The following is a 15427-nucleotide window of genomic DNA, read 5'->3' on the forward strand; positions in this document are numbered from 1 at the left end:
CTAAAGTTGCCTTTCTCCTAGAATCTACAGGCTTTTAAAATCCAAACCTTGATGACATCTAACCACCGCTTCCTTTGCTCGCCGTTTTGGAGCGTGGGCAGGAATATCGGGAGGACCCAGGTAGAGAGGAGTTGGAAGGTCGGGGCGGATGAGTAGCGAGCGTTTGTGGCGAGATGCGGTGAATGTTTATAGCGGAGAAGCGACGAAAGATTGTGGCAGACGTGCGACAGATGAGGGTATGGGGCCAGAAGAGGCAAGGGCCCAGGGGCAGCACGGGCCAGACCATACTGTGATATGTGTACGCACTAGGTCCGTGCAGCAGAGCAGGTCTCCAGTCATCTTGATTAATCCTTGCCACTGGACCAAGACCTAGCTCTGTCAAGCTCGTGTGGTGGCTGGTGTGCAACGGTCACCACACGTTAAAAAAATCCACGCACAGGCATCTTCCACCCCCTCAACTGGAGTTCAGGACTGGAACATCGAGTCCTTGCATGGGCAAATGCATGGCAGATGAAGTATAATGTGGATAAATGTGAGGTTATCCACTTTGGTGGTAAAAACAGAGAGACAGACTATTATCTGAATGATGACAGATTAGGAAAAGGGGAGGTGCAACGAGACCTGGGTGTCATGGTACATCAGTCATTGAAGGTTGGCATGCAAGTACAGCAGGCGGTTAAGAAAGCAAATGGCATGTTGGCCTTCATAGCGAGGGGATTTGAGTACAGGGGCAGGGAGGTGTTACTACAATTGTACTGGGCCTTGGTGAGGCCACACCTGGAGTATTGTGTCCAGTTTTGGTCTCCTAACTTGAGGAAGGACATTCTTGCTATTGAGGGAGCGCAGCGAAGGTTCACCAGACTGATTCCCGGGATGGCAGGACTGACATATCAAGAAAGACTGGATCAACTGGGCTTGTATTCACTGGAGTTCAGAAGAATGAGAGGGGATCTCATAGAAACATTTAAAATTCTAACGGATTTAGACAGGTTAGATGCAGGAAGAATGTTCCCAATGTTAGGGAAGTCCAGAACCAGGGTCACAGTCTAAGGATAAGGGGTAAGCCATTTAGGACCGAGATGAGGAAAAACTTCTTCACCCAGAGAGTGGTGAACCTGTGGAATTCTCTACCACAGAAAGTTGTTGAGGCCAATTCACTAAATATATTCAAAAAGGAGTTAGATGTAGTCCTTACTACTCGGGGGATCAAGGGGTATGGCGAGAAAGCAGGAATGGGGTACTAAAGTTGCATGTTCAGCCATGAACTCATTGAATGGCGGTGCAGGCTCGAAGGGCCGAATGGCCTACTCCTGCACCTATTTTCTATGTTTCCTTCATTGAAACATCTGTGAACTCGTGGAAGCGAGTCATCCTCGTTCGAGGGACCACCCATGATGATTCTTTTCAATCTTGGTGTTGTCTTGAACAAAGCCCTTGGGTCAGACAGTCAGCTTTGTCAGTAAGGAAGGAATTACAAATCAAAATATCTGACTCCTGGTTACACTCAACCCCACAACTTACAGCGACGGTGGAATTGGACCTGTGACATGCTGGCATGACAAGGTAGCTATGACACTGCCAAGCCATGCAGCGCTTCCAAATGAAGAGACTGCAACACAGCACAGCAAGAGCAGTAACTAGTGTTTTACAGAACTGTTTCTGGGTTTTACCTGGCACCTCGATTCACCAAAATAAAAGTTAAAAGTCTCGCAGGTTTTACGAGATCATCTCAAGATCTCCATTCCCCAAAGGATATACAGGGAAAAACAAAAGAACCCTTGCAGCTTTGTGCTTTTAAGGAGTTTATTCTCATGTGCCACTAGTAAGGGCCAGCCAGTCTAACTCAGCTCATGAACCGAAGCTGCTCTGCCCACTTTACAAAGAATTATGCAGGGATATAGAAACATAGAAAATAGATGCAGGAGTAGGCCATTCAGCCCTTCAAGCTTGCACCGCCATTCAATGAGTTCATGGCTGAACATGCAACTTCAGTACCCCATTCCTGCTTTCTCGCCATACCCCCTGATCCCCCTAGTAGTAAGGACTACATCTACATCTACCCAAGCTTTGCCTTTATTCGCCACATGTGTGCGCGGTGGAGTCTCGTAGGCTGCATTTAAACTTTAAATCCATGTCCCCACTGATTTGCATACATCTCAAGCTGCTGATAGCAACAGATCTTGCTCTTCAGTCGAGGAGGCGGGAGCTCGGAGCAGCGTGAGTCCGGGGTCGGCGAGAGGCCTATAAAGGCCAGCGGGAGTCGGGCAGTTTGAGCAGTCAGTCGAGGAGGCGGGAGCTCGGAGCAGCGCGAGTCCGGGGTCGGCGAGAGGCCTATAAAGGGCCAGCGGGAGTCGGGCAGTTCGAGCAGTCAGTCGAGGAGGCGGGAGCTCGGAGCAGCGCGAGTCCGGGGTCGGCGAGAGGCCTATAAAGGCCAGCGGGAGTCGGGCAGTTAGAGCAGTCAGTCGAGGAGGCGGGAGCTCGGAGCAGCGCGAGTCCGGGGTCGGCGAGAGGCCTATAAAGGCCAGCGGGAGTCGGGCAGTTAGAGCAGTCAGTCGAGGAGGCGGGAGCTCGGAGCAGCGTGAGTCCGGGGTCGGCGAGAGGCGTACCGGTGCAGCTGCAGGGAGAAGGCAAAAAAAACAAAGGTGACGTCACAGCCTAGGGGGTAAGTGATTGGCTGGTGATTGGTGAGTAGTTTTTCTTTTTCTTCTTATATTGGTCAGTAACTTTTAACATTGTTATTACCAGTTTAAGTGTATCTAAGGGTTAAGACATGGCAGGAGAGCTCGGTCGGGTGTTATGCTCCTCCTGTACCATGTGGGAACTCAGGGACACTTCCGGTGTCCCTGACGACTACGTGTGCGGGAAGTTTATCCGCCTCCAGCTCCTGACGGTCCGCGTTACGGAATTGGAGCTGAGGGTGGATTTACTCTGGAGCATCCACGATGCTGAGAATGACGTGAGTATCACGTGTAGTGAGTTGGTCTTACCGCAGGGAAAGGGTCCACAGCCAGATAGGGAATGGAAGACCAGCAGGAAGAGTAGAGCAAGGAAGGTAGTGCAGGGGTCCCCTGCGGTCATCCCCCTGCAAAACAGATACACCGCTTTGGGTACTGTTGAGGGGAATGACTCATCAGGGGAGGGCAGCAGCAGCCAAGTTCATGGCACCGTGGCTGGCTCTGCTGCACAGGAGGGCAAGAAAAAGAGTGGGAGAGCGATAGTGATAGGGGATTCAATTGTGAGGGGAATAGATAGGCGTTTCTGCGGCCGCAACCGAGACTCCAGGATGGTATGTTGCCTCCCTGGTGCAAGGGTCAAGGATGTCTCGGAGCGGGTGCAGGACATTCTGAAATGGGAGGGAGAACAGCCAGTTGTCGTGGTGCACATTGGTACCAACGACATAGGCAAAAAAAGGGATGAGGTCCTACGAAACGAATTTAAGGAGCTAGGAGCTAAATTAAAAAGTAGGACCTCAAAAGTAGTAATCTCGGGATTGCTACCAGTGCCACGTGATAGTCAGAGTAGGAATCGCAGGATAGCGCAGATGAATACGTGGCTTGAGCAGTGGTGCAGCAGGGAGGGATTCAAATTCCTGGGGCATTGGGACCGGTTCTGGGGGAGGTGGGACCAGTACAAACCGGACGGTCTGCACCTGGGCAGGACTGGAACCAATGTCCTAGGGGGAGTGTTTGCTAGTGCTGTTGGGGAGGATTTAAACTAATATGGCAGGGGGATGGGAACCAATGCAGGGAGACAGAGGGAAACAAAAAGGAGCCAAAAGCAAAAGACAGAAAGGAGATGAGGAAAAGTGGAGGGCAGAGAAACCCAAGGCAAAGAACAAAAAGGGCCACTGTACAGCAAAATTCTAAAAGGACAAAGGGTGTTAATAAAACAAGCCTGAAGGCTTTGTGTCTTAATGCAAGGAGTATCCGCAATAAGGTGGATGAATTAATTGTGCAAATAGATGTTAACAAATATGATGTGATTGGGATTACGGAGACGTGGCTCCAGGATGATCAGGGCTGGGAACTCAACATTCAGGGGTATTCAACATTCAGGAAGGATAGAATAAAAGGAAAAGGAGGTGGGGTAGCATTGCTGGTTAAAGAGGAGATTAATGCAATAGTTAGGAAAGACATTAGCTTGGATGATGTGGAATCTATATGGGTAGAGCTGCAGAACACCAAAGGGCAAAAAACGTTAGTAGGAGTTGTGTACAGACCTCCAAACAGTAATAGGGATGTTGGGGAGGGCATCAAACAGGAAATTAGGGGTGCATGCAATAAAGGTGCAGCAGTTATAATGGGTGACTTTAATATGCACATAGATTGGGCTAGCCAAACTGGAAGCAATACGGTGGAGGAGGATTTCCTGGAGTGCATAAGGGATGGTTTTCTAGACCAATATGTTGAGGAACCAACTAGGGGGGAGGCCATCTTAGACTGGGTGTTGTGTAATGAGAGAGGATTAATTAGCAATCTCATTGTGCGAGGCCCCTTGGGGAAGAGTGACCATAATATGGTGGAATTCTGCATTAGGATGGAGAATGAAACAGTAATTTCAGAGACCATGGTCCAGAACTTAAAGAAGGGTAACTTTGAAGGTATGAGGCGTGAATTGGCTAGGATAGATTGGCGAATGATACTTAGGGGGTTGACTGTGGATGGGCAATGGCAGACATTTAGAGACCGCATGGATGAAGTACAACAATTGTACATTCCTGTCTGGCGTAAAAATAAAAAGGGGAAGGTGGCTCAACCGTGGCTATCTAGGGAAATCAGGGATAGTATTAAAGCCAAGGAAGTGGCATACAAATTGGCCAGAAATAGCAGCGAACCTGGGGACTGGGAGAAATTTAGAACTCAGCAGAGGAGGACAAAGGGTTTGATTAGGACAGGGAAAATGGAGTACGAGAAGAAGCTTGCAGGGAACATTAAGGCGGATTGCAAAAGTTTCTATAGGTATGTAAAGAGAAAAAGGTTGGTGAAGACAAACGTAGGTCCCCTGCAGTCAGAATCAGGGGAAGTCATAACGGGGAGCAAAGAAATGGCGGATCAATTGAACAAGTACTTTGGTTCGGTATTCACTAAGGAGGATACAAACAACCTTCCGGATATAAAAGGGGTCAGAGGGTCTAGTAAGGAAGAGGAACTGAGGGAAATCTTTATTAGTCGGGAAATTGTGTTGGGGAAATTGATGGGATTGAAGGCCGATAAATCCCCAGGGCCTGATGGACTGCATCCTAGAGTACTTAAGGAGGTGGCCTTGGAAATAGCGGATGCATTGACAGTCATTTTCCAACATTCCATTGACTCTGGATCAGTTCCTATGGAGTGGAGGGTAGCCAATGTAACCCCACTTTTTAAAAAAGGAGGGAGAGAGAAAACAGGGAATTATAGACCGGTCAGCCTGACCTCAGTAGTGGGTAAAGTGATGGAATCAATTATTAAGGATGTCATAGCAGTGCATCTGGAAAATGGTGACATGATAGGTCCAAGTCAGCATGGATTTGTGAAAGGGAAATCATGCTTGACAAATCTTCTGGAATTTTTTGAGGATGTTTCCAGTAAAGTGGACAAGGGAGAACCAGTTGATGTGGTATATTTGGACTTTCAGAAGGCTTTCGACAAGGTCCCACACAAGAGATTAATGTGCAAAGTTAAAGCACATGGGATTGGGGGTAGTGTGCTGACGTGGATTGAGAACTGGTTGTCAGACAGGAAGCAAAGAGTAGGAGTAAACGGGTACTTTTCAGAATGGCAGGCAGTGACTAGTGGAGTGCCGCAAGGTTCTGTGCTGGGGCCCCAGCTGTTTACATTGTACATTAATGATTTAGACGAGGGGGTTAAATGCAGTATCTCCAAATTTGCGGATGATACTAAGTTGGGTGGCAGTGTGAGCTGCGAGGAGGATGCTATTAGGCTGCAGAGTGACTTGGATAGGTTAGGTGAGTGGGCAAATGCATGGCAGATGAAGTATAATGTGGATAAATGTGAGGTTATCCACTTTGGTGGTAAAAACAGAGAGACAGACTATTATCTGAATGGTGACAGATTAGGAAAAGGGAAGGTGCAACGAGACCTGGGTGTCATGGTACATCAGTCATTGAAGGTTGGCATGCAGGTACAGCAGGCGGTTAAGAAAGCAAATGGCATGTTGGCCTTCATAGCGAGGGGATTTGAATACAGGGGCAGGGAGGTGTTGCTACAGTTGTACAGGGCCTTGGTGAGGCCACACCTGGAGTATTGTGTACAGTTTTGGTCTCCTAACTTGAGGAAGGACATTCTTGCTATTGAGGGAGTGCAGCGAAGGTTCACCAGACTGATTCCCGGGATGGCGGGACTGACCTATCAAGAAAGATTGCATCAATTGGGATTGTATTCACTGGAGTTCAGAAGAATGAGAGGGGACCTCATAGAAACGTTTAAAATTCTGACGGGTTTAGACAGGTTAGATGCAGAAAGAATGTTCCCAATGTTGGGGAAGTCCAGAACCAGGGGTCACAGTCTGAGGATAAGGGGTAAGCCATTTAGGACCGAGATGAGGAGAAACTTCTTCACCCAGAGAGTGGTGAACCTGTGGAATTCTCTACCACAGAAAGTAGTTGAGGCCAATTCACTAAATATATTCAAAAGGGAGTTAGATGAAGTCCTTACTACTCGGGGGATCAAGGGTTATGGCGAGAAAGCAGGAAGGGGGTACTGAAGTTTCATGTTCAGCCATGAACTCATTGAATGGCGGTGCAGGCTAGAAGGGCTGAATGGCCTGCTCCTGCACCTATTTTCTATGTCTATGATGTAGGATTTATCCATCAATGAAGCAACAGCCACAAGAGCAGCCCTTTGCAAAACTTCTAACCTCAAGACTAAAACAGGACAACCCAGTGAACAAGAAATGCAAGCACAAACAGAACAAGTTGCCTCGGCTTTGGGGCAGGAACTGACTTGCCCCAGCTCCAAGGGCTAGATTGCCAGGCCCTTGGACTGTAGTTTCGACAGCATTGATTATGCAGCACACTGCTCAGCGTCCTTTCATTTCCTCCTCCCATTACTGGTTGGAGAACCCTTCATAATCTCTGCACTCTTCCCAATGAGTTCAATGAACCCACGGCTTTCAGCCGACTGTCACGGCGATTGCTGAAGCCTTCAGGGGTGCTTCAGCCCAACCAATCACTTAAGTGAGCAAACATTTATATAAGTAGTCGGGATTTAGTTGTAATACAATCTTTGGGTTGTGATGTCTAGATGACAATGTTACAGCCTCAAGCGAAGCTGTACATATGCTATGTATAGACCCTCCCCGAAGCTTGTTGAGAGTTATTCTCAAAAAAAACTGCACACAAGGTCACAAAGATGAAAACCCTCTCAAATGTTACAGCACAAAAGGACAAACTCGCCCAACAGCAAGAAGTTAGCATTTCTAACTTAAAAAACATACCTTACACATTACATAATCAGACACCAAGGACGAAGTTCAAGGTGGTAATCAAATCTCAGGGTTCAGATGACGTTATAAACCACTTAATATTTGCCTTCATGGTTTTAGGACGTCTGAACCCCTTCTATTAGATTAGAGCCCTGTAAATTCCTTCCCAAGGGAGTCGCTATTTTGTATAATACAATAATTACTGTAAAAACTGTTGCACTGCCGGTGTTTACCCTGGACTGTTACCAGCATTCCTGAATCGAACTTCACCTCCTATGTCAACTGTAGTGATGCTTGGTCCAAACACACTTACTATGATGTGATCCGATACCTCCAAATGCTGTAAGTTAGATTCATGGGTTTTAAAAAGAACAGCTTTGTTATTTCAGGAGCTTCTAAATGAAGCTCCCTGCAGATCCTGAATATATATTTGAGCATGTCCAACATTACAGATTGCTTAGCAACTAAATGGGCGGATTTGCAGCCGAAAGGAATTTAAACATGTTGCGTTATATTTTTCCATTTACTCTGAAATAGAGTTTGCTCTTTTAAATACTCATCCTTCCTTCAGTTCCCAATTGTGTCATCCATCTTCAATTGCCTGGCCAAGAGGGCAGACCATTCTCAGTTTTTAACCAACCACTGAGCTATGCCGTTTCTCCTCCAATTCTCTCTTTCTCTCTCCTCTAAGAGGCCTTTGGTCTACGCCTCCTCCTGATAGAAAGGCCAGGAACACGAGTTCCTCACAAAGGGAATATTGTGGAGGGGTGAAAGGCGAGTGAAAACAACATACTCGCATTTTAAAAAGATTAAAATCTTAACTGCAGGTTGCGGTTATTCTGGCTGAATACAAGAGATTTATATTGGACTCACTGATCGAGGCGTGAATGAGGATACAAAGCCACCCACAATTAAACATTTCCTGTCCTTTCCCCACACCACCTCAGGCTCCAACACAGAGCAGTTTAAGAGTGTCGATCTATCAGATTTTTCTTCCTTCCAGGGAAGAGGAGGTAAGCCAGTACCCGATTGCTTCCCATGATGGCAAGACTAGGATTGTTACAATGTGACCTGGCTTGGTGTTTTAGAGAGAGAGAGAGAGAGAGAGAGAGAGAGAGACACACCCCTATAAATGTTTAAACGAAGCCGAACGGGAGACTGGCAGGATGCCATCTCCGTAACATTGGTAAAAATTATGGTATCTCAGGTAATAGAGAATTAAGATTTATTCAGTTGCTGTAAATCAGTGGGTATGCTCATGGGTCAGCTGTCTTTAAGGATGATTAACTCAGCTTCCCTCAGATGACTGGACTCAGATTTCCCCCCAGTCTGTACCCTGAAATCACCAGCAGCCGTTTTAGTATCCAAAAGCACCGATAGACACCACTCAGTACCCCACCCAACCATATTGGCAGTTACTAAATATTCAAGTGATGAAAATAGAAGATACTGTCGAGGTTGGACTTAAAAAACATATGCAAGATGATTTAATTGGAGGCAAAAGCAGCACAAGATAGACAAGGAGCTTGAGCGAGAGGAAGGAGACAGCCACACAAAGCACCAGACACAGCAAGGAAGCAAAGAGGAGAAACGCTGAATGTTTGAGGACAGAGAGAGATATTATTAACAGGTTGCTTTGTTTTTGAGATTGCCGAGTCTGTCCACCCCCCCCCCGCCCCCGCCCCCGCACCCCCCCAGTAGATGCACAAAGTGAATTTCAAAGCCCAGACTGGGTTGGAAAAGGAAAATGATTCAAAATCCGATGCCATTCAGCTGCTGGAGGGAGTTAAATTCAATGGGCCAAGTGGCCTTCTTTCATCCCACAGGCTACGTTCTTACATTTATCAGAATGATGGTCAGAGCCAGACTCAAAAGGATCTTAACCAACAATGTAAGAGTGGCAACTGTGGCTCAGGGTTAGCACTCTCGCTTCAGAGTCAGAAGGCTATGGATCAAGTCCCACTCCAGAGACTGGAGCACAAAAATCCAGGCCGACACTCCAATGCAGTGCTGAGAGTGCTGCACTGTCAGTGGTGCCGCCTTTTGGATGAGATATTAAAACGAGACCCCGTCTACTCTCTCAGGTGGACATAAAAGATCCCATGGCATCGTTTCGAAGAGCCGAGGAGTCCTGGACAATAGTTATCCATCAATCAACATCACTAAAACAGATTATCTGGTCTTTATCACACTGCTGTTTGTGGGAGCTTGCTGTGCAGAAATTGGCTGCTGAGTTTCCTACATTACAACAGTGACTACACTTCAAAAGTACTTCATTGGCTGTAAATTGCTTTGGGACGACCTGAGGTTGTGAAAGGCACTATAGAAATGCAAGTCTTTCTTGTAATAAACAAGTAAGTGTACAGACCTGAAGTTTGAAGGGAGAGCTTCGATTCCCACACCCGCCTCCTTCGCTGTTTGGGCTCTCAGCTCCTCCGCTGTTAACAGACAGTGCAGTCGATACAGAATACTGGGAAGGCAGACTGCCTTCCTCCACAAGGAAGCTGGGATTGGATGAATAGCACAGAGTTCTGGGACAAGAATCTTTTGAGAGAGAAATAAAGGGATGAGTTAACTAAACTTCAAATTTAATCTCCAACAGAACGATGGCAGCAAATTTATCACAAAGGAGGAAAAAATCTCAGTCCTTCTAAATGCTTTCATCAGAACACAGAAGAGGTCATTGATCTGAAAAGTTAACTCTGTTTCTCTCTCCGCAGATGCAGCCTGATCTGCTGAGTATTTTCCCCCAGCATTTTCTGCTTCCAGAACCCACAATATTTTGCTTGTCAATGTTTTTGAGCGATAAGGGAATAAAGGGTTATGGGGAGCGGACGGGGAAGTGGAGCTGAGCCCATGATCAGATCAGCCATGATCTTATTGAATGGTGGAGCAGGCTCGAGGGCCAAATGGCCTACTCCTGCTCCTATTTCTTATGTTCTTAATGTGCTGGAGATGGAAGGAAGAAGCACAAAGTAGTGCTGTACTCCTGAAAATGTGTTACCACATTACCAAGACGTCTGCTCCAGCATAGAGCGGGGGGAAATACAAGTCATACTCCTTGGCAGCAATGATCAAGAATCTCAGGTTAAGATTTTGTAATATCCTTTTGAAAATGTTTTTCTGGCATTCCCCTCATCTTTTTGGTGCTGAATTATTTGCTCAGGGTGACTGATGGCTGTGCTGAGAAAAGAACCGTTACCTTATTTTTTTGTTGTTGCATTCACGGCCAACAGCAAAAATCTTCAAGATTAACTGTGTTACAGGTCAGATCAGTGCTGGAACCTCAACTATTTAGAATCTATATTAACGATTTGGAAGAAGGGACTGCGTGTAACGTAGCCAAGTTTGCTGACAATACAAAGATGGGAGGAAAAGCAATGTGTAAGGAGGACACAAAAAATCTGCAAAAGGACATAGACAGGCTAAGTGAATGGCAAAAATTTGGCAGAGGGAGTATAATGTTGGAAAGTGTGAGGTCATGCACTTTGGCAGAAAAAATCAAACAGCAAGTTATTATTTAAATGGAGAAAGATTGCAGAGTGCCACAGTACAGCGGGACCTAGGGGTACTTGTGCATGAAACACAAAAGGATAGTATGCAGGTACAGCAAGTAATCAGGAACGCCAATGGTATCTTGGCCTTTATTGCAAAGGGGATGGAGTATAAAAGCAGGGAAGTCTTGCTACAGTTATACAGGGTATTGGTGAGGCCACACCTGGAATACTGCGGGCAGTTTTGGTTTCCGTATTTATGAAATAATATACTTGTTTTGAAGGTAGTTCAGAGAAGGTTCACTAGGTTGATTCCGGGGATGAGGGGGGTTGATTTATGAGGAAAGGTTGAGTAGGTTGGGCCTCTACCCATTGGAATTCAGAAGAATGAGAGGTGATCTTATCGAAACATGTAAGATGATGAGGGGGATTGACAAGGTGGATGCAGAGAGGATGTTTCCACTGATGGGGGAGACTAGAACTAGAGGGCATGATCTTAGAAAAACGGGCCGCCCATTTAAAACAGATGAGGAGAAATGTCTTCTCTCAGAGGGTTGTAAATCTGTGGAATTCGCTGCCTCAGAGAGCTGTGGAAGCTGGGACATTGAATAAATCTAAGACAGAAATAGACAGCTTCTTAAACAATAAGGGGATAAGGGGTTATGGGGAGCGGGCAGGGAAGTGGAGCGGAGTCCATGATCAGATCAGCCATGATCTTATTGAATGGCAGAGCAGGCTTGAGGGGCCATATGACCTACTCCTGTTCCTATTTCTTATGTTGTTATGTTCTTATACAGAAAAACAGCCAGTTAGGAGCTGTGGACTCGCACAAGCTATAAACTGGACTCAGCCTGCCCGAAACTTGATTCACTAATACATTTACAGCTAGCTTCATAGAAACATAGAAAATAGGTGCAGGAGTAGGCCATTCAGCCCTTCTAGCCTGCACCGCCATTCAATGAGTTCATGGCTGAACATGAAACTTCAGTACCCCCTTCCTGCTTTCTCGCCATACCCCTTGATCCCCCAAGTAGTAAGGACTTCATCTAACTCCCTTTTGAATATATTTAGTGAATTGGCCTCAACTACTTTCTGTGGTAGAGAATTCCATAGGTTCACCACTCTCTGGGTGAAGAAGTTTCTCCTCATCTCGGTCCTAAATGGCTTACCCCTTATCCTTAGACTGTGACCCCTGGTTCTGGACTTCCCCAACATTGGGAACATTCTTCCTGCATCCAACCTGTCCAAACCCGTCAGAATTTTAAACGTTTCTATGAGGTCCCCTCTCACTCTTCTGAACTCCAGTGAATACAAGCCCAGTTGATCCAGTCTTTCTTGATAGGTCAGTCCCACCATCCCAGGAATCAGTCTGGTGAATCTTCGCTGCACTCCCTCAATAGCAAGAATGTCCTTCCTCAAGTTAGGAGACCAAAACTGTACACAATACTCCAGGTGTGGCCTCACCAAGGCCCTGTACAACTGTAGCAACACCTCCCTGCCCCTGTACTCAAATCCCCTCGCTATGAAGGCCAACATGCCATTTGCTTTCTTAACCGCCTGCTGTACCTGCATGCCAACCTTCAATGACTGATGTACCATGACACAGGTCTCGTTGCACCTTCCCTTTTCCTAATCTGTCACCATTCAGATAATAGTCTGTCTCTGTTTTTACCACCAAAGTGGATAACCTCACATTTATCCACATTATACTTCATCTGCCACGCATTTGCCCACTCACCTAACCTATCCAAGTCACTCTGCAGCCTTATAGCATCCTCCTCGCAGCTCACACTGCCACCCAACTTAGTGTCATCCGCAAATTTGGAGATACTACATTTAATCCCCTCGTCTAAATCATTAATGTACAATGTAAACAGCTGGGGCCCCAGCACAGAACCTTGCGGTACCCCACTAGTCGCTGCCTGCCATTCTGAAAAGTACCCATTTACTCCTACTCTTTGCTTCCTGTCTGACAACCAGTTCTCAATCCACGACGGCACACTACCCCCAATCCCATGTGCTTTAACTTTGCACATTAATCTCCTGTGTGGGACCTTGTTGAAAGCCTTCTGAAAGTCCAAATATACCACATCAACTGGTTCTCCTTTGTCCACTTTACTGGAAACACCCTCAAAAAATTCCAGAAGATTTGTCAAGCATGATTTCCCTTTCACAAATCCATGCTGACTTGGACCTATCATGTCACCATTTTCCAAATGCGCTGCTATGACATCCTTAATAATTGATTCCATCAATTTTACCCACTACTGAGGTCAGGCTGACCGGTCTATAATTCCCTGCTTTCTCTCTCCCTCCTTTTTTAAAAAGTGGGGTTACATTGGCTACCCTCCACTCGATAGGAACTGATCCAGAGTCAATGGAATGTTGGAAAATGACTGTCAATGCATCCGCTATTTCCAAGGCCACCTCCTTAAGTACTCTGGGATGCAGTCCATCAGGCCCTGGGGATTTATCGGCCTTCAATCCCATCAATTTCCCCAACACAATTTCCCGACTAATAAAGATTTCCCTCAGTTCCTCCTCCTTACTAGACCCTCTGACCCCTTTTATATCCGGAAGGTTGTTTGTGTCCTCCTTAGTGAATACTGAACCAAAGTACTTGTTCAATTGGTCTGCCATTTCTTTGTTCCCCGTTATGACTTCCCCTGATTCTGACTGCAGGGGACCTACGTTTGTCTTTACTAACCTTTTTCTCTTTACATACCTATAGAAACTTTTGCAATCCGCCTTAATGTTCCCTGCAAGCTTCTTCTCGTACTCGATTTTCCCTGCCCTAATCAAACCCTTTGTCCTCCTCTGCTGAGTTCTAAATTTCTCCCAGTCCCCAGGTTCGCTGCTATTTCTGGCCAATTTGTATGCCACTTCCTTGGCTTTAATACTATCCCTGATTTCCCTAGATAGCCACGGTTGAGCCACCTTCCCTTTTTTATTTTTACGCCAGACAGGGATGTACAATTGTTGTAATTCATCCATGCGGTCTCTAAATGTCTGCCATTGCCCATCCACAGTCAACCTCTTAAGTATCATTCGCCAATCTATCTTAACCAATTCACGCCTCATACCTTCAAAGTTACCCTTCTTTAAGTTCTGGACCATGGTCTCTGAATTAACTGTTTCATTCTCCATCCTAATGCAGAATTCCACCATATTATGGTCACTCTTCCCCAAGGGGCCTCGCACAATGAGATTGCTAATTAATCCTCTCTCATTACACAACACCCAGTCTAAGATGGCCTCCCCCCTAGTTGGTTCCTCGACATATTGGTCTAGAAAACCATCCCTTATGCACTCCAGGAAATCCTCCTCCACCGTATTGCTTCCAGTTTGGCTAGCCCAATCTATGTGCATATTAAAGTCACCCATTATAACTGCTGCACCTTTATTGCATGCACTCCTAATTTCCTGTTTGATGCCCTCCCCAACATCACTACTACTGTTAGGAGGTCTGTATACAACTCCCACTAACGTTTTTTGCCCTTTGGTGTTCTGCAGCTCTACCCATATAGATTCCACATCATCCAAGCTAATGTCTTTCCTAACTATTGCATTAATCTCCTCTTTAACCAGCAATGCTACCCCACCTCCTTTTCCTTTTATTCTATCCTTCCTGAATGTTGAGTTCCCAGCCCTGATCATCCTGGAGCCATGTCTCCGTAATCCCAATCACATCATATTTGTTAACATCTATTTGCACAGTTAATTCATCCACCTTATTGCGGATACTCCTTGCATTAAGACACAAAGCCTTCAGGCTTGGTTTTTTTTAACACCCTTTGTCCTTTTAGAATTTTGCTGTACAGTGGCCCTTTTTGTTCTTTGCCTTGGGTTTCTCTGCCCTCCACTTTTCCTCATCTCCTTTCTGTCTTTTGCTTTTGCCTCCTTTTTGTCTCCCTCTGTCTCCCTGCATTGGTTCCCATCCCCCTGCAATATTAGTTTAACTCCTCCCCAACAGCACTAGCAAACACTCCCCCTAGGACATTGGTTCCGGTCCTGCCCAGGTGCAGACTGTCCGGTTTGTACTGGTCCCACCTCCCCCAGAACCGGTTCCAATGCCCCAGGAATTTGAATCCCTCCCTGCTGCACCATTGCTCAAGCCACGTATTCATCTGCGCTATCCTGCGATTCCTACTCTGACTAGCACGTGGCACTGGTAGCAGTCCCGAGATTACTACTTTTGAGGTCCTACTTTTTAATTTAGCTCCTAGCTCCTTAAATTCTTTTCGTAGGACCTCATCCCTTTTTTTATCTATGTCGTTGGTACCAATGTGCACCAGAACTGAAAGATCAATGCTTCCTCCTCCTTCAACTCTGTTCATCACCATGGATAATTTGATCTCGAATGTGTAAGGGGCCGTAAACTGCGGCCTCTCCGGGTGCGTACGCACCCAAAATATAGGTTAAGACGCACGACGCGCTTGTGCCTAAACCCGGCACTTGCGATGACAAAATTGCTTTTGACAGATCGCACGCATTCCCGGGAGAAGGGCCTT

General features: G+C 46.3%; 1 protein-coding gene across 2 annotated transcripts in view; it reads right to left on the bottom strand.

The window, feature by feature from the left end:
• The window catches only part of dicer1 (dicer 1, ribonuclease type III), a 166665-nt gene that overhangs the window by 34320 nt on the left and 116918 nt on the right, over positions 1-15427 (bottom strand). For both annotated transcript variants that reach the window (XM_070879682.1, XM_070879683.1), the window contains one exon: positions 9791-9966. In XM_070879682.1, coding sequence (XP_070735783.1) covers positions 9791-9966 — 176 coding nt within the window. The remainder of the gene's footprint in view (positions 1-9790; positions 9967-15427) is intronic.

This window comes from Pristiophorus japonicus, chromosome 4, assembly GCF_044704955.1.
Source record: "Pristiophorus japonicus isolate sPriJap1 chromosome 4, sPriJap1.hap1, whole genome shotgun sequence".
Taxonomy (NCBI): Eukaryota; Metazoa; Chordata; class Chondrichthyes; family Pristiophoridae; genus Pristiophorus; species Pristiophorus japonicus.